The sequence below is a fragment of the Notolabrus celidotus genome, chromosome 18 (genome assembly GCF_009762535.1).
Source record: "Notolabrus celidotus isolate fNotCel1 chromosome 18, fNotCel1.pri, whole genome shotgun sequence".
In the NCBI taxonomy this organism is placed as follows: domain Eukaryota; kingdom Metazoa; phylum Chordata; class Actinopteri; order Labriformes; family Labridae; genus Notolabrus; species Notolabrus celidotus.
Window position 1 is genome coordinate 28,906,602 of NC_048289.1, and position 26,758 is coordinate 28,933,359.

The 26,758-nt window shown below is 40.8% G+C and overlaps 1 protein-coding gene across 2 annotated transcripts in view; it reads right to left on the reverse strand.

Moving 5' to 3' along the window:
- myo1d (myosin 1D) overlaps nucleotides 1–26,758 on the reverse strand; it is a 222,369-nt gene that overhangs the window by 161,619 nt on the left and 33,992 nt on the right. For both annotated transcript variants that reach the window (XR_004634705.1, XM_034707602.1), the window contains exons 2-11: nucleotides 16,271–16,479; nucleotides 13,232–13,325; nucleotides 11,367–11,532; nucleotides 10,829–10,882; nucleotides 8,833–8,928; nucleotides 6,692–6,808; nucleotides 4,742–4,945; nucleotides 2,195–2,340; nucleotides 1,936–2,050; nucleotides 1,661–1,831 (exon numbers count right to left, since the gene is read on the reverse strand). Coding sequence is in view for 1 of the 2 variants with exons in the window: in XM_034707602.1 (XP_034563493.1) it covers nucleotides 1,661–1,831; nucleotides 1,936–2,050; nucleotides 2,195–2,340; nucleotides 4,742–4,945; nucleotides 6,692–6,808; nucleotides 8,833–8,928; nucleotides 10,829–10,882; nucleotides 11,367–11,532; nucleotides 13,232–13,325; nucleotides 16,271–16,479 (1,372 nt within the window). In the remaining variant the exon portion in view is untranslated. The remainder of the gene's footprint in view (nucleotides 1–1,660; nucleotides 1,832–1,935; nucleotides 2,051–2,194; nucleotides 2,341–4,741; nucleotides 4,946–6,691; nucleotides 6,809–8,832; nucleotides 8,929–10,828; nucleotides 10,883–11,366; nucleotides 11,533–13,231; nucleotides 13,326–16,270; nucleotides 16,480–26,758) is intronic.

The following is a 26,758-nucleotide window of genomic DNA, read 5'->3' on the forward strand; positions in this document are numbered from 1 at the left end:
TCCATCCTGATTATAAAAACTAACAGGATCATGTTCTCTCTCCTCTCTCTGCTGCTAATGGTTACTTACTGCTAGGTGAAATCTGCCCTCTGCTGTTCTAAGGTTTCCATCATCAGCACCATCTGATACACAAGCACTGCTGCATGTTTCATTGTTTTGATTTTTTAGAGTGTTTACAAGTCATACCAGGAAACACTTGTGCATTCACTATGATGCAGAACAACTTTGAAAAGAAGCAGTTAAATATTCTAGCTTTATGAATTCAGTGTTAAAGGTGCAGTGTGCAGAAGTGAGCTGCATTTAGCCAAACAGATGTGGTGGAATTAGCATTAAACATTTGTAAGTATGTTAAAATTAGTGTATAATCACCTATATGAAACTATAGCTCTCTTTTTTTTTTAAGTTATATTTTTGGGGACACCTTGATTGATGGAGGAAGAGGACAGTGGATAGTGTAGGAAACTGGGAGAGAGTGGGGGTATGACATGCAGGAAAGGAGCCGCAGGCTGGATTCGAACCCGGGCGTGCAACTTAACCAGTAGGTCAAATCCGCCCATGTTCCCTTTTTTTTTAAACTTAGGATAGTATATGCATATACATAAGGAGCAGGTCTCCTCATGGTGGTGCCTTCATGTACTGCCATCATGTTTCTACAGCAGCTCAGAGCGGACAAAACGGAGCAAAGTGCATTTTGTTATTCTGTGCCAAGCTGCCGGTCCAGAAATGTACCTGATGGCAGACAGGCGGAGAGGAAGAGAGAGCAGTTGTGGTTCTTCAATAATTTGTCATGTGAGCATTTTATGTTTGCAAAAAATAAACAAATGGGGGACCAGAGATATTATACATCACATGAGCGGGAATCTGCTGCATTTTCGTCAAAAAAAGAAAGAAAAATGAAGAAATGAAGCAAAATTGGAACAGACAACGACATAAAAAACCAGGGTGAACATCAGTGTTGCTTTTCCATGGTGGAAGTCGTTAATGACAGAGTTATGGTTGAAGGAGGACGCAGAAGTAGCCTGTTGTCTGCTGGACAGGTAAGAGAACAACCTGCCGTAATATAACGTTTTTGTAACAATATTTATTTGTTTAATGTTTCAGTTTGTGCCGCCCGCCCACGTCTTTTAGTCTTTTGTCTTACAGTAACACGACACATTGTCTGATAACTAATTGACATTTTCAGGAGAGCTTCTGGTCCTCAATGGCCACCATCTCTTAGGTGATGTGAAGGGTTAGGAACAGAGGGGTTCATTCTAGAATCTGACCACAAGATGGCGCTAATATTCCCATTTCTACACACTGAGCCTTTAAGTTAAGGGTTATAACACTATGCAAACGACTGCCTGAGAGTGAGGAGTGTGTGAATTCATTGGTCCTTGGATGAGTAAATCAGATGGCAGAAAACTCGACATTGAATGTAAACATTTGGAAGTAGCGTATGAGATGTATTCATATTTTGAAAATGATTAAGATCCTGCAAAGTTTCTTGTCAATGCCATGTATCCACCTACTGAGTCAATCTTAGTTAGTGGCATCTGTTGCATGAATAGAAGTTGATGAGGGATGCAGCTAACAAACCAGATTCAAACCCATAACTCGTGCATGTAAAGCCAGACTGCATCAGTTCTTAAGTTTCATGTAAGAAGCTTTGGTCTCCTACCTTGCGGCTGGTGTAGTGGGCGTGTTTGGCCAGTTTGCCGTTGAGTCCCTGGAGGAAAACCTCGTCTGTCATTTTGCCCACATTCATGCAGGCTTCGTCCAGCACAGAGAAGATGCCCTTATGCTGCTGCTCCACCAGATCCACAATGATCTGGTTGTTAAAGTAATCAATCTGAGAAGAGAAGGAGATAGGGGAAAGACGTATTATGTCATGAAACCTCTGAATCAAGCAAGAAAACACATTAAAACACAGGAGGAACTAAATGTGCTCCTCACATGTTTCCAGGGGATTCCTTCTCTTTGGTACTCTTCCTGTTCCTGCTTCAGCACCAGCTGGATGAAAAGCTGCTGCAGCTTCTCGTTACAGTAGTTGATGCAGAACTGTTCAAAGCTGCAGAAGAAGAAACAGAGAGGGGAAGGAACCATTTAAATCAGCAGTGTTGTCTTTGTGTTGCATTCAAATAAAGGCATGATAATAAGGACAGAAAGGTGTTGCATTTTGTTATACTGGTTGAGTATTCTGCATCATCCGAACCTGTTGTTCTGAAAAATCTCAAATCCGTAGATGTCCAGCACGCCGATGACCGTGTTCTTCCCGTGGACTCTTGCATCGTAGTTTCTCACCTCGATGATGTCGTTGATTCGTCCCACGATCCAGCAGAAGAGACGCTCGTACATGGCCTGAAGATGAACAACATATTAACATCATGAGTTTAACCAAAGGCTGTATATAAGTTATAGGTATAGTGGGGACACCATTGATTCATCTGCAACATTAATATTTGGATTTAAATCAAGTTTTCTTAGACTGAAATAAAACTGGACTTCTGAAATACAAGTCGCCCCCTGCTGGACATTAGAAAGAGTGCAGGTGAAAGGCATTCCTACACAACAAATAGAAAATCATCAATAAGTTAAATATTTTCCATCAGTTATTCAAAAAAGTGAATATTTTATATATTAATTATTTATAAACGAAAATATTTCAAGAATTTTTTTATACATATTTTATTTAAAAATGGCATACAGCTCAAAAAACATCTCAAATATTAGATTATTTATTTTCCAGATACTGTAAAAAGTTTTTAATGACATTCCAATTTATTTAAATGCACAGACTTTAAACTACAAGCTGCGTCTGCTTCTTTCATAAACATTATAACACACAAGGACTCAAAACATCCGCTCCTTTCGCCTCATATAACGATGATCTTAAAAACACACGAGCAGGTTCATGTCTGCTTGTTTTTAGAATCAGAATCAGCTTTATTGGCCAAGTATGCTTGAACACACAAGGAATTTGACTTTAGTAAACTGTGCTCTCTTTGTACAAGGCATAAGAATAAGAATAAGAATAAGACCTACAATAAAAAATAAAATAAAATATAATAACAATAACATCAGCTATAAATACAAAGAAACAACAAATAGGCTTGACTAATATGTACAGGCTAAAATAATATGATAAAGTGCAGTGGAGAGTTGCAGAGGTAGTTTTTACATTATAAAAATAGAAGTTAAATAATACAAAAAATTGAAATATGGAATTCTGCTTGGAGAATTGTTGCATTGTGTATCTACATGCATATTTACAGAGAGTATTTATCTGACAGGTATGACACTGTTATGGTTTAGTGTTCATCAGAGTGACAGCCTGGGGGAAGAAACTGTTCTTATGGCGGGTTGTTTTGGCGGAGGGGAGGAGTTTGAAGAATTTGTGTCCAGGGTGTGAGGGGTCAGCGGTGATGCTACCTGCCCGTTTCCTGGCCTGGGACCGGTACAAGTCCTGGATGGGGGACAGGTCGACACCGATGATTTTTTCTGCAGTCCTTATAGTCCGCTGCAGTCTGTGTTTGTCTAGTTTGGTTGCAAAGCCAAACCAGACAGTGATGGAGGTGCACAGAACAGACTGGATGATGGAGGTGCACAGAACAGACTGGATGATGGAAGTGCACAGAACAGACTGGATGATGGAGGTGCACAGAACAGACTGGATGATGGAGGTGCACAGAACAGACTGGATGATGGAGGTGCACAGAACAGACTGGATGATGGAGGTGCACAGAACAGACTGGATGATGGAGGTGCACAGAACAGACTGGATGATGGAAGTGCACAGAACAGACTGGATGATGGAAGTGCACAGAACAGACTGGATGATGGAGGTGCACAGAACAGACTGGATGATGGAGGTGTAAAACATGATCAGCAGCTCCTGGGGCAGGTTGAACTTCCTGAGCTGACGCAGGAAGTACATCCTCTGCTGGGCCTTTTTTCTGATTGTGTCTATGTGGGAGGTCCACCTCAGGTCCTGGGAAATAGTGGATCCCAGGAACCTGAAAGATCTCTGTATGTAGCATGGAAAGATGGACGGTGTAACAGCGCCACAAGAAATGAAGCCAAAGCATTTCAAGCTCCTTCAACTGACAGTTATATTGCATAGGTATGGGAGCTACGCAGACCTACAGCGTAGGCTATGTAGAAGTATAAACCAGGCATCAGGCTCCACCAGCCCGACTCTACTGCACAGACTCTGGCTCCAAATGTGGGTTTTGGTTTTACTTTTGCACAACAAGAAGAGATGGAGACATGCCATCCTTCTCTGCATACTGTCAGTGGTGTGCAGTAGATAAATGTGACCGCTTGCCTCCTTCAGTGGCGCTGAGCAGTCTAGCACGCAGACAATGAAGAGTTACAGATGGCCGCCGAGAGTGAAATGTCACAATCACAGTGAGTCAGACTGCAGCTCGCAGCCCACAGTGCTGCCACGGACTCTGCCTCCGTGCATTTCCATCCTCCTTCTGTCTGGAGTCATAACATTGTGACTCACGCTCGTGTGAAGCGCAGTGAAAAAAATATCGCCAAGTACTTAACAGAATGTCACAACCCTGCAGGGTGACTGCAGCAAGTGTTGAGGGCGTTCTTTCTCACAGCTGAAGTCTGGAACAGATGACCAACTTTGTGTAAAATTCTACTTCTCAACAAATTAATTCAACTTGAGGAATCAGTGAGGGCATGTCACCTCTACCTGTGAACATTACCTTCCCTCCTTATCGTAATGGACAGATGATGGCAATGATACCTTAGCTAGAGCGTCCCGTCCGTAGCTGGCCTCCTGTTCCGTGTGCTGCTTCTCGATGACGTCTCGTCCGGTGGCCACAGTTCGGTACAGCATGGCCTTCTCCACGTTCTCCTCTTTGGTGGATAGCAGCTCTTTGATTACAGACACCAGCTTTGTGTTCTCTATCAGCGTCACGTCGCCGTCAACTCCGAACGTCAGGTTTCCCTGGAAGAGAGGCGAAAGGTTATTTGCATTGTGTACTTGTTTCCCTTGAAAGGTCCTAAAAATGCAAATGAGTGTCTTTATTGTTAGATTTCAGGAGATACACTTCCCTGATGGATTACTGAAGGTTGCAAAAGAGGATCAACACACATTTTATGTTTGTGTACAGTAGCTTTAACTCCCTGGAATGCAGATTTCAACATTCCTGTTTGTTGTTTTTGCAACATGATTAAAATATGGTAGCATTTTCTAGCTGCTGATAAATCCAGATGAGCCTTCATGTTTCCTGCTCCCTGTCTTTCCAGCATGCTAAGTTAAAGGCTGCTAACTTTAGCTTAAAGTTACTCATTTGTTGGCCATGGACACCAAGCTGGCTACGTTTGCAGTGTTTTTTGTTTACATACAAGATCAGCTGTAAGCAGCCATAGCATGTTGATGCTAAACGATGCTAGGCCTGATGTTCCCTGCGAGCTGAGGAGAAGGAGGCAAGGATGACGTGCTGGTACTGAGGTGCAAGCTAAAAAAGACAACATCGACCTGTCCTTCCAACCACCGTTATGGTGGGATCTATGTATGATAAGGTGGATGAGCTAACCCAGCATCAGAGGGAATACTGGCAGAGTAGCATCATGCTAACAGAGATTTCACCTGCTGTGGGCGGACAGGATACAGGAGAGTGAGAGTGAACTAACTAGGGAAGAAGGCCAGCTCAGTCCTGGACCCTGTGGAGGTGGTGGCTGACAGGAGAATTATGGCCAAGCTGTCGTCTCTGATGGACATTTTTTTTCTCTATATATCAATGTTGAAATTCTTGTCCTGTACACCTTCTTGTTTGCTGCTGTAACTCCATGAATTTCCCCGCTGTGGGACGAATAAAGGAGTATCTTATCTTATCTTAAATTGGGCGCACAAACATTAGAGTGGGATTGATATACATGCCTCAATCTCTTGGCAAGAAAGTCAACAAAAAAGGTTCCTGTCTGAAAATAAAACTTGATTCAGAACATCACAAAGTAAATGACATGTGACAAATGAGGCGGTCTATTTAAGCTGCAGGATTTCTGGTCCCTGCCTCAAACTTTCTGCCCCTGCATCCACCTGAAGGGGTTTAAGATATGATGTCATCACCCCTTAATTTCTGCAAGGAGTGACAAGGTTTTCAGAGGACCATAAAGACAACATGGATGAGGAGAACGCAGCCAGTGGGTGTTGATGGAAGAAAGAGCATGGAGCCGGACCGCAGCGGATTGGAGATAAGATAAGATAAGATGCTCCTTTATTCGTCCCACAACGGGGAAATTCATGGAGTTACAGCAGCAAACAAGAAGGTGTACAGAACAAGAATTTAACAAGAATATATATAGAAAAAAAATGTCCATCAGAGATGACAGCTTGGCCATAATTCTCCTGACAGCCACCACCTCCACAGGGTCCAGGACTGAGCTGGCCTGGACACAGAAATGGTGGAAGTCCGATGTACTGGTCTGGTAGAATTTGTCCATTATGAGCTTTGTCTGAACTTTCCCCAATAATGAGCATCAAATTATTGTTTTTACAGGACATTATCAGGAAAAAAAATCAGGCAATTAAGTTCCTGTTAGCAATAAAACACTGACTTTGATGAATGAAGCTGCAGCAAACACAACACACACTCTCAGATCCTTAAACTCTCTGTCCTGTCTCCTTTATCTTAAATCTAAACACAGAGCTCTCATGTTGGGACAAAGATTTGGTGTTATGGAGTTTTACCAGGTGCAGGATGGTGGACAGGATCTTGTAAACAGTCTGAACCTCGTCTGCCGTGAAGCCGATCACTTTCATGGCGTCGGCCACGGCTTTGAAATCCGCTCCATCGTTGATGCTGGACTGGAAACAGAGAGGAGGAACAGATCACAGAGAGAGGATCAGCTTGAGTGGAGGATTCTTTTCTGTCTTAAAGGTCACATATCACGCTCTTTTCATCAATATATATCTCTAAGAGGTCCCCAAAACATGTCTTTAAAGTTTATGCTCAAAAAAACACTTTGAAATCAGGTTTTGGTCTGCCTGAAAAACCCTCTTCTTCAGTCCTCCTCAGAACACTCTGTTTTCTCTCTGACCACGCCCCCTCAGGAAGTGGATGTGCCCTCGGCTGTCCAGCACGTTGATCTAATGTTTACATGTTGGCTGAATATACACGGCTGCTCAGAGATCACGTTACTTCAACCCTCTGAATCTGATCCAGAATCTGATCCTGACGGAGAGGCGCCTGCAGCAGGACCTTTCTGAAGGATTGGTCACAGATTTAGTGTTTCTTGTTGTTTTATTTATCAGTATGTTGACGTGTGTCTTGGTACACAGCTACAGCTACAGCTATGAACATGTAGCTATGTGGCTATGCTAATTAGCGCTAGCACTTATCCATGACAAATAAAAATCATCCACTAGATCTTCAAATCTGCAAACGTGGGGAGTAACACCGACCTCTACCAGAAAGGCAACAGGACCTTTCTGAAGGATTGGTCACAGATTTAGTGTTTCTTGTTGTTTTATTTGTCAGTATGTCGACGTGTGTCTTGGTACACAGCTATGAACATGTAGCTATGTGGCTATGCTAATTAGCGCTAGCACTTATCCATGACAAATAAAAATCATCCACTAGATCTTCAAATCTGCAGACGTGGGGAGTAAAACCGACCTTTGTATTTATTAAGACAGCCTACAACTAGCATGCCTCCCTCCTAAGCTCCTTGTTACCACACATTTGTGCAGGGAATGAAAAACGGAGGAGGGGTTGAGTTGTATTTTATACAGTCTATGGGCTGAACAAGCTCCGAGCTCTGACTTCCTGTTACAGACCGGATGGCGTTGTGACGTATGAAAAACACTGAAAACTGAAACGGCTCGTTTCAGCACACATTTACAGAAAGGTGGAGAAATCAAAACAGGGGCAGAATGGATTCTTTTCATTTTCAGGGGGTTTGTAGACAGGGACACATATTTCAGGTAGAGAACCATTAAAAAGAACATTTTGCATGATATGTCACCTTTAAGGCCTGAACGTATTAAAATACAACTAGCATGCCTCCCTCCTAAGCTCCTTGTTAGCACACATGTGTGCAGGTAATGAAAAACGGAGGAGGGATTCAGTATTATTTTATACAGTCTATGGGCTGAACAAGCTCCGAGCTCTGACTCCGTGACAGACCGGATATTGTTGTTACGTAACAAAAACAGGGAAGTCTGAAACGGCTCGTTTCAGCACACATTTACAGAAAGGTGTAGAAATGAAAACAGGGGCAGAATGGAGTCTTTTCATTCTCGGGGGGTTTGTAGACAGGGACACATATTTCAGGTAGAGAACCATTAAAAAGTCCATTTTGCATGATATGTCACCTTTAAAGTGGAAAGTGTTTTTAATTTCTGCAGAGGAAAACATGTAATTATATATTCTTTGTATTTAGTCTGGTGTTTGTCCTGGATTCAAAGGCTCGTCCTTACACTCCTACAGATCATTATGCTACAAACTGTTACGTCTGGATGTAAAAATAGGAACCGCTGAGGCAAACAGAAGACAAACCACCACCTCAGCTGTTTGTGCTCCGTGACATCAGGCTGTTTGTTATTGTGGAGTGGTTTTGTTCCCACTCATTAAGCTCGTGTTAAGTTGGCGGTGCAGGAAAAACAACGTGAAACCATAGAGAGGGTGACTCATACTTTACATTTGTGATGAAATGATGAGGTTTGTTTCAGAAACCTGTAAACAGTTATGACTTTAAAACACATCTGTGAGCAGCGTTTGGTTTTAATTATCCCTCTGCAAACATTTAAAGCTGACACTGACACTTTTCTGACGATCGTTTACTCCTCTACTCCCGTTTCTCGAGGTGAGCTGTTTGTAAACTGTTTACCTTTATTTGGCCTCCAACTTTGATGTAGTTGTACGCTGTCGGGTCCTTCTGGATGTGGAGGGAGCGCAGCAGAGATTCTGGAGCTCCTCTCAGCAGCTGGTGGAGGACAAAACACACAAATCACACACACTTTACCCACAATGCTCCAAACTACACCTCTCTGTCTCTATTTTTCTTATTGTGCAAGAAATGTGCTTTACAAGAAGGGGTCTGACCAAGTGACAGGATGGACAAAATAACAAGGTAACAAGGCAGCAAACAGGGAAGCTGATTCAAGAATAGGAACAATATATGGAAAGGAAAGGAAAATAAGTAATACAAATAAAGACAAAGGGAAAAAACACTGACAACTGAACAAAATAGAGTAAAAAATAACATTAAAACAGTAAGCAAAGAAAGAGATTTAAAAAAAAAAAAAAATGTAATACAATTTAATTAAATAAAATTTAATAAAATTAAACTAAAGTAAATTAAACTAAATTAAATTAAATTAAATTAAATACAATTAAATTAAATTAAACTAAAGTAAATTAAATTAAACTAAATTAAAGTAAAATAAATTAAATTAAATTAAATGGAATTAAATTAAATTAAAGTAAAGTAAATTAAATTAAATTAAATTAAAGTAAAATAAATTAAATTAAATTAAATGGAATTAAATTAAATTAAAGTAAAGTAAATTAAATTAAATTAAATTGAACTAAAGTAAATTAAATTAAATTAAATTAAACTACATTAAATTAAATTAAATTAAATTAAATTAAATTAAATAAATAATTGTGCAATATCAGCACTATGCTGGATCCAGTATCCGCAAAATGGATTGGCAATAATATCTTATACAGCAAATACATGCATTCTGCTTAACTGGAATCAGAAAGACCTCCAACATTTCATTTGTTTGAAGAAATCTTGAATGATACTTTGAGACTGAAGCTGCTCACTTATAACTTAAAGAACAAAGGGGACGTAGGAGATCAGGTCTGCTGAGTCAGTGAGACCTTCTAGATCCCTTCTTAAAACATACTTTTATCGCAGAGCTTTCCCGGATTTTATCTGAATTTTATCTGACTTTATTTTAACCGTCTTAGGAAATATATCTTAAAAGAATGTTATTCCTTTAGAGTTCTTTTAGGGGAATTTTATGTCTTTTAAAATGTGTTTTATGTCTTTATCTTGACTTGTGTGTTTTAATGATGCCTGTTTTATTTTGCTGCCCTTTGTAACCTGGTTTTGAAAAGTGCTCTACAAATAAAATTATTATTATTATTATTATTATTAATTATGAAAACATGGAAAACCAATCACTCAGCAAAGCCCAATGTACTCTGGCCTTATGAGCTATGACAAAAGGGAGCGCTCTTTTATGTACTTATTATTTTGTTACTTATTATTTGTATTAAGTTGTAATTTTCTTTAACTTATTTTGGCTGTCAGGATTATTTCTTTTTATTTTTTATATATACATCTTCTATTTCCTTTTTGTGAGTCTGTATTTCTAAATTATTGTATTTCTTATTTATGGGGGACTAAATGTCTGTAGAATAAAAGAAGACATGGGAAGTCTAACAAGAAAGTAAATAAGATGATGTGTCTCCTAGATGTTGATGTTTCTTTGGGGATGAGTCGTGTGAGTTACTATACGCTGCCTTTACTGTGTTTATGCATCATTTTAAGGTTATTACAGGCCTACAGCACATGCTATTTATCATGTTGTAAGCTGTAATTTCTGACCTCTTTACTCATACACACTCATACATAATGTATACACTGCAGCTTGAGTCATCACATACCGTCACAGTTCATCCATAGTAAAGATTTCTCACTGAACTCCTACATGTAGCGACGAAAACATCTCTATGACTCAGACATGCTGCAGGGATTCATACTTCTGCATGCTTCATTAAAATACATATGGAAATAAACGACACACACACACACTGAGCATACTCTGTCTTATGTAAACACACAGGTGGACACACACAAACATGTTTACCTGGTAGAATGAATGGAAGCTCCTCTCTCCTGCCTGCTGGAAAATGACCCTGGACTGTGAGGGGAGGAGACGGGTGGAAAAACCAGGTGAGTGCAACAAGAAGACTGAAAACACTCTGTTATTATAAAAGCTTTTGTTTCTACATGTTTCTGGCTTCAGACCCTTAAAAGAAAAGCTTTACATAAGACTAAAGAATTATATTTCTGCAAAATATTCTTATTTTTTTAGTTCATTTTTGTGGCTTGAAGCAGAAAATAATGATATCTTGTTCCCAATCATAAAACCTTTGAGTTAAATCATATCAAACCTTTCCAAGGAGCATGCAGAACCCCAGGTTTGTAACCTCTCATGAGTTAGCTATCCCCTGGGACATATTTTGAACAGATGCTTGGCTGGAGAATCATTTTGCATACAATAAACATCAGACATTTTCCCTTTTTCAGAGAAACGACTTCACTTAAGTATCTGTGAGAGTAAGAAACATTTGTTCCCAGGAGGAAGGAGGTACGACAACCCTTGTAACCCGACCCCTCTTCACCTTCTCCAGCAGGTAGTTGTTGATGTGGCCTCCGATGGGATCTCCCTTGAAGTCAAAGTTGATGTCCATGTATTTGCCGAAGCGGCTGGAGTTGTCGTTGCGGTTGGTCTTGGCGTTCCCGAAGGCCTCCAAGACACAGTTGGATTTGAGCAGCATGTTTTTTACCCTGCGGGGAGCCGGGAGGATTTTACACGTTAGGAGGTCGACCGAGTGTAAAGCACCTTGTTACACACTGTGTGCTGTTACATAGAGATCGAAATCAATTAAGAATCAACAACATGTGTAATGTGAAATGTCTTATTCCTATTTGGATGCATCTGTGCAGATTTTAATTTATACTAATGTAATATTTATTCCCATACTAACGGCCAATGTTTGTGTGGGACTTACTGCTGTATTGATATTTATTCTATCTCTCTTTACATGGTGTTTATTTGTGTTTACAGAAAGCTGACATATCTTACTTATTTCATCTTCACATTTATAGCTTATATTTTTAAAATAAGATAAGATAAGATAAGATAAGATAAGATAAGATAAGATAAGATAAGATAAGATAAGATAAGATAAGATAAGATAAGATAAGATAAGATAAGATAAGATAAGATAAGATAAGATATACTTTAATGTTCCCCATTGGGGTAAATGATTTTGTTCCAGCAACACAGGAGAGGGGAATACAACAATGTACTTACATAGTTAAAAATATGATGATGATAATAATAATAATAATAATAATAATAATAATAATAATAATAATAATAATAATAATAAAGGTAAAATAAAGTAAAATATATATATAATTAAATTAAACAAAATAAAATAAAGTGGAATAAAATTAAATTAAACAAAATTAAATTAAATTAGATTAAATAAATTAAAACAAAACAAAACAAAATAAAATAAAATAAAATAAAATAAAATAAACATAAATAAATAAATAATAAAAAAAGAATAAAATAAATTATAGTAAATATAACAGATATATAAACACACTATGTACACTTCTATCTGATGAATAGATAGTGAGGTAAGTTATTGCACAGATAAAATTGCACCAGGTTATTAAAAACATACACAGTATGAGAAACAGTGAGATTTTGATAGACATGTTTCTGTTACATACTGACCTGTTACTCTTATCTTATTTAAAACCATATATCCTTCTCTATCATGCTGTAAATAGTGTTTAATGTTTAGTATGTGTGTGTTCATTTACATATGCGGTTAAGTATCAGCAGTAAACAGCCGCAGAGATGTGTGTGTGTGTGTGTGTGTGTGTGTGTGTGTGTGTGTGTGTGTGTGTGTGTGTGTTCCAGCTGTTTAAGTTCACCGTTTATCTGCGTCCATAAAGTTGACCTACAAACCTTTCACTTCCTACATCTTCTCCTAATCTCTGACCCACATGTTGTGTACTTTGAATCACAGATTATCTCTTAGTGTCCACTTTACATGTATCCAGCTGACACTTAAACATGATAATCTGTGGTGATAGTTAACCTCATGTGTGTGGGTGGGAGCTGGTTTATATTTCACTATGATCTAAAAGACTCTGACTACAGGCTGCATCAGATCCTGGATGATCACAAGGAGCTACATTTAAAAAAAGGAGCTGTGATAAGATTATGAAGATTACTTTTATTACACACCTGTGCAAAAATATCAAGATATGCAAGGTTGAGTTTTTGCAGCATGATAATCTAAACACACCTTCATGCATCACTTTTAACTTTTGTTTGTGCTTCAGAGTCACAAGAACTCCTCTCTGTCTTATCATGTGTGATGTTGAGTAATCGAACTCTGTACACGCTCTGCAGTGTGTTAAGGTTTAAACTGTGTGTCAGAGTAATAACAAAGCCGCTCACCTTTCAACCTCAGCCCTCTGATTGGGATTGGTGATAGCAGCGATGTATTGCATGATGTACTTGCTGGCCTCGGTCTTCCCTGCTCCACTTTCCCCTGCAATAAAACACATAACAAAGAGCCTTTAAAAATGAAAAAACAAGATGTTGAAATCAGTGTCTCTGAAGAATTATGACGTCAAGGATGCAAGAAGTATAAGAAATCACATAATGGACCCTCGTTTGAAAGGATTGAATACATTTAAATGAAGATGTTATGTGTTTTAGAACAGGGAGTGTCTGACAGGGTTTCACATGTTGGTGGAAAACACTCCTGGAGACTCCTGCAGCTGAGTGCATCAGCTGGGCATGAGCTAAGCTGTTCGTATCTCTGACATCAGATTTCGCTAAAACAAACTCTCTGACTCAAACTTTCCCAGAGTTCACCAAGCCTGGCTGAGAACTGTCGTAGCTGCACCCGGTCTTATCGTGTGTGTCCACATGAACATTTGTGGAGCATGGTTACGTGGTGTGGCTACATAACACTCTCCTCCTGTTCTTTTGAAATATCTGCTAAAGGTGTGGATAACATGAACCAAAAGATAAGATGTGCACAGATATTTACAGTAACTCAGCCTTAGCCTAGTGGTTAAAATAGGTGTCCATATATAGGACGGACGGCCTGGGTTGAACTCCAGGCTGCAGCTTCCTTCTTGCATGTCACTTCATCACTCTCTCCCAGTTTTCTCCCAGGTGGGACACAAACAGAGCTCAGGGCTTCCCTTAAAGTCAGTCATAACTTTCAGCTCTACATCAGATGTAAAGTTTCACCCAGATGTACAGTCATGGCCAAAAGTTTTGAGAATGACACAAATATTACATTTTCAAAAAGTCTGCTGTTTCAGTTTTTATAATGGCAATTTGCATATACTCCAGAATGTTATGAGGAGTGATCAGCTCAACTGCAATTAATTGCAAAGTCCCTCTTTGACTTGAAAATGAACTTTATCACCAAAAACACATTTCCACTGCATTTCAGCCCTGCCACAAAAGGACCAGCTAACATCATTTCAATGACACACAGGTGTCACACACATTAACACAGGTGTGGGTGTTGATGAGGACAAGGCTGGCGATCAATCTGTCATGATTGAGTGACTGGACACTTTAAAAAGGAAGATGGTGCATGACACCATTGTTCCTCATCTGTTAGCCATGGTTACCTGCAAGGAAACACGTGCAGCCATCATTGCATTGCACAAAAAGGGCCTAACAGGGAAGTTTATAGCAGCGAGTAAGATTGCACCTCAGTCAACGGTCTATCGAATTATCAAGAACTTCAAGGAGAGAGGTTCAATTGTTGCCAAACAGGCTCCAGGGCGCCCAAGAAAGTCCAGCAAGCGCCAGGACCGTCTCCTGAAGGTGTTACAGCTGCGGGATCGGGCCACCACCAGTGCAGAGCTTGCTCAGGAATGGCAGCAGGCAGGTGTGAGTGCATCTGCACACACAGTGAGGCGAAGACCTTTGGAGGAAGGCCTGGTGTCAAGGAGGGCAGCAAAGAAGCCACTTCTCTCCAGTAAAAACATCAGGGACAGACTGATATTCTGCAGAAGGTACAGGGACTGGACTGCTGAGGACTGGGGTAAAGTCATTTTCTCTGATGAATCCCCTTTCTGATTGTTTGGGGCATCTGGAGGAAGGCTTGTTCGGAGAAGACGAGGTGAGCGCTACCATCAGTCCTGTCTCTTGCCAACAGTGAAGCATCCTGAGACCGTTCATGTGTGGGGTTGCTTTTCGGTCAAGGGAGTGGGCTCTCTCACAATCTTGCCTAAAAACACAGCCATGAATAAAGAATGGTACCAGAACGTCCTCCGAGAGCAACTTCTCCCAACCATCCGAGGGTAGTTTGGTGATGAAGAATGCCTTTTCCAGCATGATGGAGCACCTTGCCATAAAGCAAAAGTCATAACAAAATGGCTCGGGGAACAAAACATGAAGATTTTGGGCCCTTGGTCAGGAAACTCCCCAGATCTTAATCCCATTGAGAACTTGTGGACAATCAAAAACCAAGCAAACTCCAAGCATTGATTATGCAAGAATGGACTGCCATCAGTCAGGATTTGGTCCAGAAGTTGATTGACAGCATGCCAGGGAGAATTGCAGAGGTCTTGAAAAAGAAGGGTCAACACTGCAAATATTGGCTTATTACATGAATTCTGTGTAATTCTCAATAAAAGCTTTTGATACTTATGAAATGCTTCTAATTGTATTTCATTATACCATAGAAACATCTGACAAAAACACCTAAAAACCCTGAAGCAGCAGACTTTGTGAAAATGTAATATTTGTGTCATTCTCAAAACTTTTGGCCATGACTGTACACCCTGCACGTGCACTCGGCCCCTGGAAACCCCTCAAGGACCTCTGCAAGTCCTTGAACCCCACTTTGAGAAACACTGATTTTAGAAAACAGCGTTGAAATGCAGCTAAAATTTTAGGCACTCAAAATGAGGTGATGCTTTTATTCCTACCGTGGGATCTGAAACATCAACAAAGCTGAGCTGCTTCTTTCTTCTTAATCCTAATCTAATTCAGATTTGTAATCTGTGTGTCACAACAATATGTAATCAAACCACACAAGTTTTGAGCTTTTAGAAACAGCATTAGCTCAAACATGCTTTCTATCTTGGTTTAGAAACATGTCATATCACAGGGTTGATGTGGAGTGGGTTCAGTTCCTCCTTCAACCACCAGGTGTTGCTCTACTCTGTGCATTATGCCTCCGTGCTTCCACACACAGCTTGAGACCACATGAAATATGTTTCAGAAGAAAAGAACATTTATTTTTAACTTTATATTTTCTCAAGAAGTCTGTTGTGCAGAATCTCAGAGGATAAAAACATCACAAGAGGAAATAAAGGATCATCACAGCAGGAGTGTTTCTGGATTAGATGTTAGAGAGGACAAACACAGGCCAGAATATTTCAGATTTAAAGTGTTCACTGCACGAGAGGGTGAACCGTGTCTTTGTGCAGCCCATGCAGGGGGGGCTTCCCCGGTCACCTGAGATGACGATACAGGTGTCTTTGTTCCTCCTCTTCATGGCTTTGTAAGCAGCGTCAGCGATGGCAAAGAGGTGCGGCGGCCTCTCGTACAGCTCGCGGCCCTTGTACTGCTCGATGGTGTCGCGGCCGTAGATGTTCATGGCACGGTAAGGATTGACGGAGACCACCACCTCTCCGATGTAGCTGTAGATCCTCCCCTTCTCGAACCTGAGGACACACAGAAGGTACATTTAGGATTATAATCCTACTACAGTTAGTTCTGAACAGATAATCTCACAAGGTTGGGAATCATCAAAATGATAATTGAATTGATTTTTTTCGTGAATAAGAATAATTTATGCACCCAAGTGGATTTTATTACACATTTAATATCTTTAACACAAAAAACAACAAAACATTGATTGTTAAAGATCACCGATGAGACAATTATTGGAATCAAGTTAAAGACAATATATGGTAAGACTTTAGGAGAAGGAGGAGAAGGAGGAGAAGAAGAAGGAGAAGGAGGAGGAGAAGGAGAAGGAGGAGAAGGAGGAGAAGGAGGAGGAGGAGAAGGAGGAGGAGAAGGAGGAGGAGGAGGAGGAGAAGGAGGAGGTGGAGAAGGAGAAGGAGGAGAAGGAGAAGAAGAAGGAGGAGAAGGAGGAGAAGAAGAAGGAGGAGAAGGAGGAGAAGAAGGAGGAGGAGAAGGAGGAGGAGGAGGAGAAGGAGGAGGAGAAGGGGAAGGAGGAGAAGGAGGAGAAGGGGAAGGAGGAGGAGAAGGAGGAGAAGGAGAAGAAGAAGGAGGAGAAGAAGAAGGAGGAGAAGGAGAAGATTGAGAAGGAGAAGGAGGAGAAGAAGAAGAAGATAAATACATTTGATAAAGAAATGGAAGAACAACCAGATAAAACAACAAAAAAAGAGAAGAATTTTTTTTTTTAATTAAAATTAATAAATAATAATACAAAAACGGAGGAATTGCCAAAAATAAATTCAATGATAATAATTTTTTTTTTTTAAATAGGAAGAATGACCAGAAAAAATAATAAATTAAAAAATTTAAATTAAATAAAAAAAATATATTGAAAATAATAATCAATTTGTACAGAGAACCACAGAGAGTCCAGAATAAATATGCCACTTTAAGTCCTGTGACTTGGTTTTCTATTTTTACTTCAACAGGTAAAACAAAATTAAAAGATCTGGAAAAATTATTGTTTTTAACTTCCTCTTTTTTTTATCTAAGGCTGCAAATGACAATATTTACATTTTACCACAGCCAAACGCAATAATAATAATAATTATGATAATAATCTGTATTTATAGAACTGTGAAATGTTAAAAACTAACAAAAATCCTGTTAAAAACTTAGTTGGTATCACACTGATCTGTCCAGAAGACACTTTCATCTCAAGTACCATTTATAAAAACTCATGCAGGTAAATTGGAGTGAAATCATCCAGTTCTCTGGTGGATGATGGACATTAGAGTATAAGCCTCCATCTATGCGGTAACAGAAGCTCTGATGGGCTCTGCTTTATCAGTGAAGTATGTTAAAAGTTTTCCCTGTCAGCAAAAGTGACGTCTTTAAATTGCTTCTTTCTGTCCAAAACCAAAAACCTCAAAACAAAACAAATGAAACGGGAGAAGAGAAAAGAGCGGTATGTCTGAGTGTAGCTGTACGACGTTCAGGGTTCATTTAGGGACATCAGTACATTCGTTAATGTTTGACGGAAATACTTTTATTAGAACAAAGGCCTATCACTTCATCAGATATTGACACAGAAAAGTCAACAAGCCATAAATAACTTGACACAGAATTCCTGTTCTCCGTCTGTCCAGAGGGGAAAGTTTTGCATCTCACAATCTCACAGCTTTCACAGCTTCAATAAGGAAGTGAGATGAATAATGTGTTTCTCTCTCTCTCTCTGTTTATATGTTTCTGTTTTAACGTGACAACATGAAGTGATATTTAACACAATGAAGAGCTTCTAACTTTGTGTTAACAGTTTGGGGAAGGCTTTTTCCTGGTTTAGGACAATGTGCACAAAGAAGCTGTTTCCCCTGGATGTCCCGGCATCAACACCAGGAAACATTTTCGGATCACTGACTCGCTCACTCACTTGTCGTAGAAGGAAATAGAACAAATCTGAGCAGATCAGGTGTTTGACCCATCGGCTATCGCTAACAATAGCTAACTTCTCACTCATGCAGGTGCAGCCATTGTTCAGCAATCGACGACTTGCAGCTAAGATTAACTTTTCCAATACGCTGCTTTGTTCAGAGTCAACTTCAGAAGCTATCACGTGTTCAGATCCCCAGAGGAGCGCCCATTCTTCTGTTTCCAGTGAGTCTCAGTTTCACTGTAAACAGTACGTTACGCCAAAGCTTCACTCTGCTTCACTTTGACTGTATGTACTGAAAATTAAACACATCAGGTCTGTCTTCAAGAGAAGAAACAACTTCACTGTTTGTGGGGCGCTGGTGGCCTAGCGGTCTAAGCGCCCAACATACAGAGGCTGTGGTCCTCGTCGCAGAGGTCGTAGGTTCGATTCAAGCCTCGACCATTTACTGCATGTTCTCCCCCTCTCTCTGCTCCCCACATTTCCTGCCTCTCTTCAGCTGTCCTATTCATAAAGGCAAAAATGCCCTAAATATATAACTTTTAAAATGTTTGTTTGTTGTAGAGAGGTCTGATGGAACATGTCTGATGCATTCAAGGGAGCTGGGAAATCTTAACACTGACTGGCTGTCATGACATAGCATCAAGCAGAGGATCAGGAACAGATTGTTGGCTGCACTTGCATACATATATCTGTCTATAGAGAAAAAACGAACCATGGATATCATTAACATGCATTACGTTCCACCTGCTTTTGCTCTCCATACGAACAGTTTTTCTGCCTTCTCATCAAAATATTCACCTGATGATGACTCAGTTGATATTTTGGCATGGAGTTAGTGTAAGTAAGTGTGCAGGGTTTCCATATCCTTAACTCCTTTGTTCTGAGCGTCCTGTATCTGTAGTAGTAAGTGTTAAACTACCCTTGCTCGTGTTCTCATCTGCACATACTTCCAAAGCTGTAATTCACTTTGTCTAGCCCCCTAATTTCTGCACCCCTCTCTCTCTCTCTTTCCCTCTCTTTGCCCCGGGCCGCCTGCCTGACTGACTTCCTTCCTCTCCAAAGCGAACCGGGATCCCAGTTTTCTCCCTACAGAAGAATGGCCTCTTTCTTCACAGCTGTCCAACCTCTGCTGCTGCCCTGCACACCAGGCCTAAAGCATTTCACTCCACTACCATCCCAACAGGAACCTTTTCCTGATTAAGGGTTAGAAGAACTTCTCAGATGAACTCAATCAGGGGTTCATAATCTTTAAATACTTCCCAGATATTGATCATGTTTCAAGACAAAATGCTTCCTTTCTGGTGGAGCTAGAATGAGAGGCATGCTTTGATGTTCCTGTTATTCTGGCCAACATTAAAGTCCTTGTGTGTCGACCACAACATGAAGTTTAAGGCTGTGAACACATGTTCGTGACTCTGTTCTTGTATATCAGTGTTTCTCCAACCTTGATGCTTTAAATGGATTCAACCTTTGCCTTTTCCATCCATCATCCTCTCTTATACAAACGTTTCTTTCTGGTAAGACCACCAACTGTAAAAAACAGCATCAACAAGGGATGGGTAGTGGCACAGCCTTCACAATACGATGATACTTATTAGGATACTTTGCACAACTGATTGAAAATCTATAAGCAAAACTGAGAATACAAAATGTAGCATGCAATTAAATCCATAGCTGTGTCCCATTTCAGGGGGTGCAGCCTTCAAAGGTCGCATTTGAAGACTGGATGCGTCACTGCAGCACGTCGAATGCCCCTACAAACATGGCCGACAAATGTGTCCTTCTTTTCCCAGCCTGCAGAGGTTGCATCCTTCCTGGCTCAACATATCCCATGATTCTTTGCGCGCCAGTTCAAAGAGTTGGAATCTCAAATGGCAGAGTAATCCACTGTGACATGATAGTATTTAGTTTGTACATGGTAAATGGACTAGCCGGATAGTGACATCTACAGGTGTGGAGGTCGTTGTGATTTGAGGGAAAGAAAAGGACATCTTTATTAATTCAATGCATCAATTTGAGGGGCAGGAAAATATCTGTACTATCATGAAAACAAATATCTAACCCCGGACTTCCACCAGATTTCTGTCCAATCTGTCTCCGATCCGCTGCAGCCCGGCTCTGTGCTCTCTTATCCGTCAACGAGCACTGGTTGCATTTTCAGAACCAAGCACGGAGCAGGACCGCCGGACAGCTGGAGTCATGTGACCGAGGTTTCCCTGTGGTAATCACTGAATCAAGGATTCTCCTCCTCCTCCTCTCCTCATCCTTGTCTTTCTGGTCCTCTGAAAACCTCTGACCTGTTGACTCCAGGCCTGGCTCCGCTCATCATGACTTTGGTTTGTTGTTGTAGTTAAGTGAAATACGATCTGGTGATAACACAGAGTGTTTTATTCTGAAAATTAACCGGATGTCTTCATTTTGTTTTGGTGAAACCTGACTTCCTGTCCCGCTCCATCTGCTCTGTTGAGATTGATCCGTCGTGCTCCGGCAACCGGCAAAAATAGAAGTCTTGTGTATCTGATCCAGAGGGCTCGGACCTGCCGGATCAGAGACAGAGCCGGAACGCAACAGAGCGGCTCCAGTGGAAGTTAACAAATTGACTAGAACAGAAACCTATCGGATGTGCCATGACGGACTGGAGACTAACCGGACACGGATCTGGTGGAATTTGGCTGTAAGAGCGCTAATATTGGTGTGTCAATATTTCTGCGCAGCCCTCACATCAACGGTTTAAGCTTTTAACTTGAACACAGACTAAAGAAAGTACATCAAGTTATGAAAAACGCACAAACAAAACAATGAGTATCACAATAAGTAAGTAGCTTTCATCGTATTAGAAATGAACTCTGATTTAATTAACATTAAGGGCATTAACTTGTGCATAAAAAAGGGTGAGTATGTTTGCAGTGTTATGAGGTGGGATTAGAAGCAGCAGCTAGCAGCAACAATGCTTTACCACAGCTGTATGTGCTTCACTTATCAGCACATGCATGGAGCAGCTCACCCTTTTGTGTTCTGAGCATTCATCATGTATGTCAGGCGGTGCACAAACTGGCACGACTGACAGACAATGACATGATGCTCATGTGTGGCCTCGGTTCAGGACACAAGCAGACACGTCGAGACTTCAGTGTTAAATATCATTTTTACTCTAGAGTTGTAACAGTTTGCTGATATAATCCTCGTCAGCACAGATCATGTGCACATTAAAGCCGATTGTTTCACTAATTGTGCAGCTTTGTCTGAAAAATTTGAGCCTCATATTTTTGTAGTGAGCTGCCACTGATTTACTGCGTCTTTAACGCCTGTCTTGAAACTACTTTTAGATAAACTCAAAGTCCGTCTATTAAAATGTCTTATGGTTTTATGATCTGCTGGTTTCATTATGCTGACCTTGTAAAGCACTTTGTAACTTGGACTTAGAAAAGTACTCTATGAATGACTAGAAGAACCCTAAGTTGGTGCAAGAGTGAGTGTTTGGGGTGCAGCATGGGAATAAAGAAGGGTTTTTATGAGCACACACAGTATGTAAAACACAGGTGTGAATCATAAATAATTACCCGAGCTCTCCCTCCACACTCATTCATCTCAGTGAGTCCAAACCAAAGCGCAGTTAATAAATCTCGAGGTTTATCGTTGTATGATTGTCTTTCAATTTATCGCAAGTTTTATGAAAGTTATTGCTGCATCGCTCCATCGTGATATTATCGTTATGGTGGACCCTGACTGGCAGGAAAAAGAGGGAGCACATCACACCTGTGCTGCGTGCTCTCCACTGGCTCCCAGTCCGTCACAGGATTGATTTTAAGATTGGGCTTTTAACGTACAAGGCCCTAAATGGATCGGCACCATCCTACTTGGCTGATCTTCTCCATGTTCACAACCGCCTTAAAACCCGGGGCGACCGAGCCTTTGCAGCAGCGGCCCCCAAGCTCTGGAATGGCTTGCCACCTCCAATTAAGATCGGCCCCCACTGTTGAATGTTTTAAATCTGTGTTGAAGACACATCTCTTCTCTTTGGCCTTCTCCTCGTGAAGGGGACAGTAATATCCTGTTATGTTGTTGTTTATTGTTGTCTTCATGTACTTTTTACTTTGTATCTTGTTAAGCACTTCAGCTAACACTGGTTGTTTTTAAATGTGCTATATAAATAAAGTTGACTTGACTTGACTTGACCCGTCCCCTATATCCAATATTTTGCACCCAAAAGTTTCTGTTAAAGCTCCTGGTAGGAACTTTTGCACTGTGACAATGTTGGCGCCCCCTTGTGGACAAAGTAGGATGATAGGTTGCGTAATCACGATCTCACAACAAGCTAACAAGACTGACTGTTACATTTGAAGATGTCCACCACAGGTCAGACATCTGAAGCACTTTATTTTCTTCAGGTAAACTTTGGAATATATTTGGTGCAGACAGAAAGAGGGTATTTCCCCCCCCCATTTTAGACAAAGAAGAACGGCAACAATATGAAAAAACGTTAGCAAACCTATCCTTAAAACAAAAGGTATGGTTCTTGTCCTGTAATGTGACTGTAAAGTTTACTTTGGATGGATTGCAAAAACTTCTCTGAAAAACATGTAAATACGCCGGAGCACAAGTCCAAATACGGCCTTTAAATGTCCTCCATGGTGATGAGTTGTATACATTCTGTGAGGTTAAATATATAAAGTAAAACTTTGCATAAAATAACCAAGCAAAACTTGAAACGGTGATCTTTTAGTGTCAGATCTGCCCACAGATATGCACTGAATTAGCAGATCTACAATCATGTCTCAGAGCAGCTAAGCTAACATGCTCTCTCTCCCTCCCCTGCTGCAGAAAAAGATCCATTGTGCCCTCGCTCCCCTCGGTCAGGAGGCTGCTGTGTGCCTGCTCCATTGTTCGCGCGTCAATCGGAGGTCTTTGTCTCAGTCCGGCTCTCCGTCTCCCCCTACACGGGCCGACACAGCAACCAGCGGCCCACTTAACGCGACATGTACAATGGCTTCTAGGTGGGACTGTCAACAATGGTGCACAGGCAGGGAGGGGTTAATGTGGAGTACCAGCTGGGCGTGCACAGAGAGAAGGTGGCAGGGTCTGCTATCCATTACGCAAACATCTGCAGGAACTAATGTGAGCAACAAGCTGATCCAAATGTGGGCTGAAGGGCTTGTAAACACTGCTAATGTGATATATTAAAGTCTTTTAATATGAGTGGTTAAAGTTGTATTGTGTTAACAAAAAGGTAGCCGTAGCTATTGATACTCTCTCAGACAGTGAACACTGATTTCACCCCTCAGTATAATATCACTAATATAAAAAGTCAGATCACAGACAGGATGTGAAACTCTTTATCTTATATCAGCGTCACCATGTTTGTAATTCTAAGCAGATTTAAGCCAAAAATAACATTAAAAGTTGACTTATAGACTTCTTTATTCACCAACTGACAAAAAAAGGTCCATCATCTGGTCACTCCATGCCACTCTTATACCTAAATAGCCCTAATCATATGTAAATAAATGCTACATATCTAGGCAAAGCAACAACTAGAATAAAACAAGTAGGGATGTGCACATTAAATTGACTGATTAAACGTTGTCACCCTTGTTAGTCTGCACCAGAGTTACTGGTCTGTTAACAAGTTATTAGTAACTTTAATATAGTTGACCTCTAGCCGAAGCTCTTGCTCCTGTTAATGGGAAGTGGTGATATGATGCTCTACTATCCAGATGTAAACAGGCACAGATGACAGATAGCACCTCATAGTGCAGCATGGTTTGTCAGTGTTTTGATCTAGACATAAGAGATAAAGTTGCTTGAAGTCTGTGTCTGGTTGATTCGCCTAACGCTCAACGCCGAACCAACACCAGATCTAATAGGTTTCTATTCTAGTCAATGTGTTAACTTCCACTGGATCTGCGCTGTGCCGAATGCCGGAGCACGACGCATCAATCTCAACAGAGCAGATGGAGCGGGACAGGTAGTCAGGTTTCACCAAAACAGAATGAAAACATCAGGTTCATTTTCAGAATAAAACACTCTGTGTTATCACCAGATTGTATTTCACTTAACTACAACAACAAACCAAAGTCATGATGAGCGGAGCCAGGACCTGGAGTCAACAGGTCAGAGGTTTTCAGAGTACCAGAAAGACAACATGGATGAGGAGAGGAGGAGGAGGAGAATCCTTGATTCAGTGATTACTGTGGGAAAAACACTAGTCACATGACTCCAGCTGTCCGGCGTTCCTGCTCTGTGCTCGGTTCTGAAAATGCAACCGGCAGGTGTTGACAATCGAGAGAGCACTGAGCTGGACCACAGCGGATCGGAGACGGACTAGACACAGAAATGGTGGAAGTCCGGTGTACACGAATCTGGTAGAATTTGGCCCTTACGAGCTTTGTCTCAACTTTCCCCCAATGATGAGTATTACATTTTTTTTTTTACAGGACATTATCAGGAAATAATCATGCAACTAAGTAGTAGCGGATCGGAGATGGAAAAGGAGGACTGAAAGCTGGTGGTACTAGCTCTGCTAGTGTTAGCCACACTCAGCAAAAATGTACTTCCTTAGACTGTTTTTAAATTTTGGTTTAAACAACAGGAAAATTAGTTGCTTCGGAGCATCCCCAGTGTCTTTTATTACTTGTGTAATTAAATGTATTTTAATACGTTCAGGCCTTAAAGGTGACATATCATGCAAAATCGACTTTTTAATGGTTCTCTACCTGAAATATGTGTCCCTGGCATGTCTACAAACCCCCTGAAAAGTAAAAGAATCCATTCTGCCCCTGTTCTGATTTCTCCACCTTTCTGTAAATGTGTGTGAAACCAGCCGTTTCAGTTTTCAGTGTTTTTCATACGTCACAACGCCATCCGGTCTGTAACAGGAAGTCAGAGCTCGGAGCTTGTTCAGCCCATAGACTGTATAAAATACAACTCAACCCCTCCTCTGTTTTTCATTCCCTGCACACATGTGTGCTAACAAGGAGCTTAGGAGGGAGGCATGCTAGTTGTAGGCTGTCTTAATAAACACAAAGGTCGGTTTTACTCCCCACGTCTGCAGATTTGAAGATCTAGTGGATGATTTTTATTTATCATGCATAAGTGCTAGCACTAGTTAGCATAGCCACATAGCTATATATGTATAGCTGCCGTGTATATTCAGCCAACATGTAAGCATTAGATCAACGTGCTGGAGAGCCGAGGCCACATCCACTTCCTGAGGGGGCGTGGTCAGAGAGCTCGCTCTCATTTAAAGGCACAGACACAGAAAACAGAGTGTTCTGAGGAGGGCTGAAGAAGAGGGCTTTTCAGGCATGCCAAAATCTGATTTCAAAGTGTTTTTTTGAGCATTTAAATACATGTTTTGGGGACCTCTTAGACCAATATATGTTGATGAAAAAAAGCGTGATATGTCACCTTTAAGTGTAAAGCTCACCTTTGTAGTAATGATCATAATGCTCTGTCCTTGTGAGAACTATGTTTGTAAATCATGTCAGTTTCCATGCTGTTTGCACTGCTGCCCTCTGAGCCTCCAACTTCAACAAAGTTCATTTCTTATAATTCTCTTTTTCAAGTTAGATCTAACTCTAACTCACCAGGTAATCAAGCTGCCTCTTTAAATACAGCTGTTAAAAGTTGATCCCAGTTGTGTGAATGTCTATCAAACTAATTCAAAGCAGACTCCTGGCTCACAAGAGCAAGATTGACATTTTGAAACACAGAAATCACTCAATGACACGAAGCCCGGGACAATAAACACTTCAATCAAGCTGAAAGAGGAGGGTTTGTATAAATCCTGCTGTTAGAAGTGCCAATGTGGCTTTGATTGTTTTAATTTCCCACCCTGTAACAAAACATTTCACACTGAGAAAACCACACTGACATCATCCTGAGTCAAAGCTGCACGGTTCATAAACACACAGGCTGAGTTTATACAGGCCCAGAGGTGCTGCACAGCTTTTAATTTATGAGCAGCGTCCAAGAATCACGTTCAGAGAAGAGAGGAGAGACAATCAGTCAGAGCGTGTGTGATCCATCTGTTCCTCTTTCATTTAGGAGGATTTAAAATGACACATGGGGACAGAGATTAGAGGACTTCATGGCTCACAGTAGCGTCCTAAAAAAGCTATTTATAGCTGCACGGAAACTGATCAGATTTAAATTTGGAAACACGCTCATTTGAGGTCATTTCTTACTTTAGGGACTGATCTGGGCCGTGGTTTATAAAACTAAAGGCTAGATAACAGCTGACACACGAGTAAAGAAGGGTTTCATGTCTTAAAAACACAGAACAACAAGAAGGGAGGGTTTGTTATCCATCCATGAATCCTGAGGTGTAACAGTTGACTCCCTCTAACTCATCTCTCTGAGTCCAGCTGTGAAGGGAAGTGTGT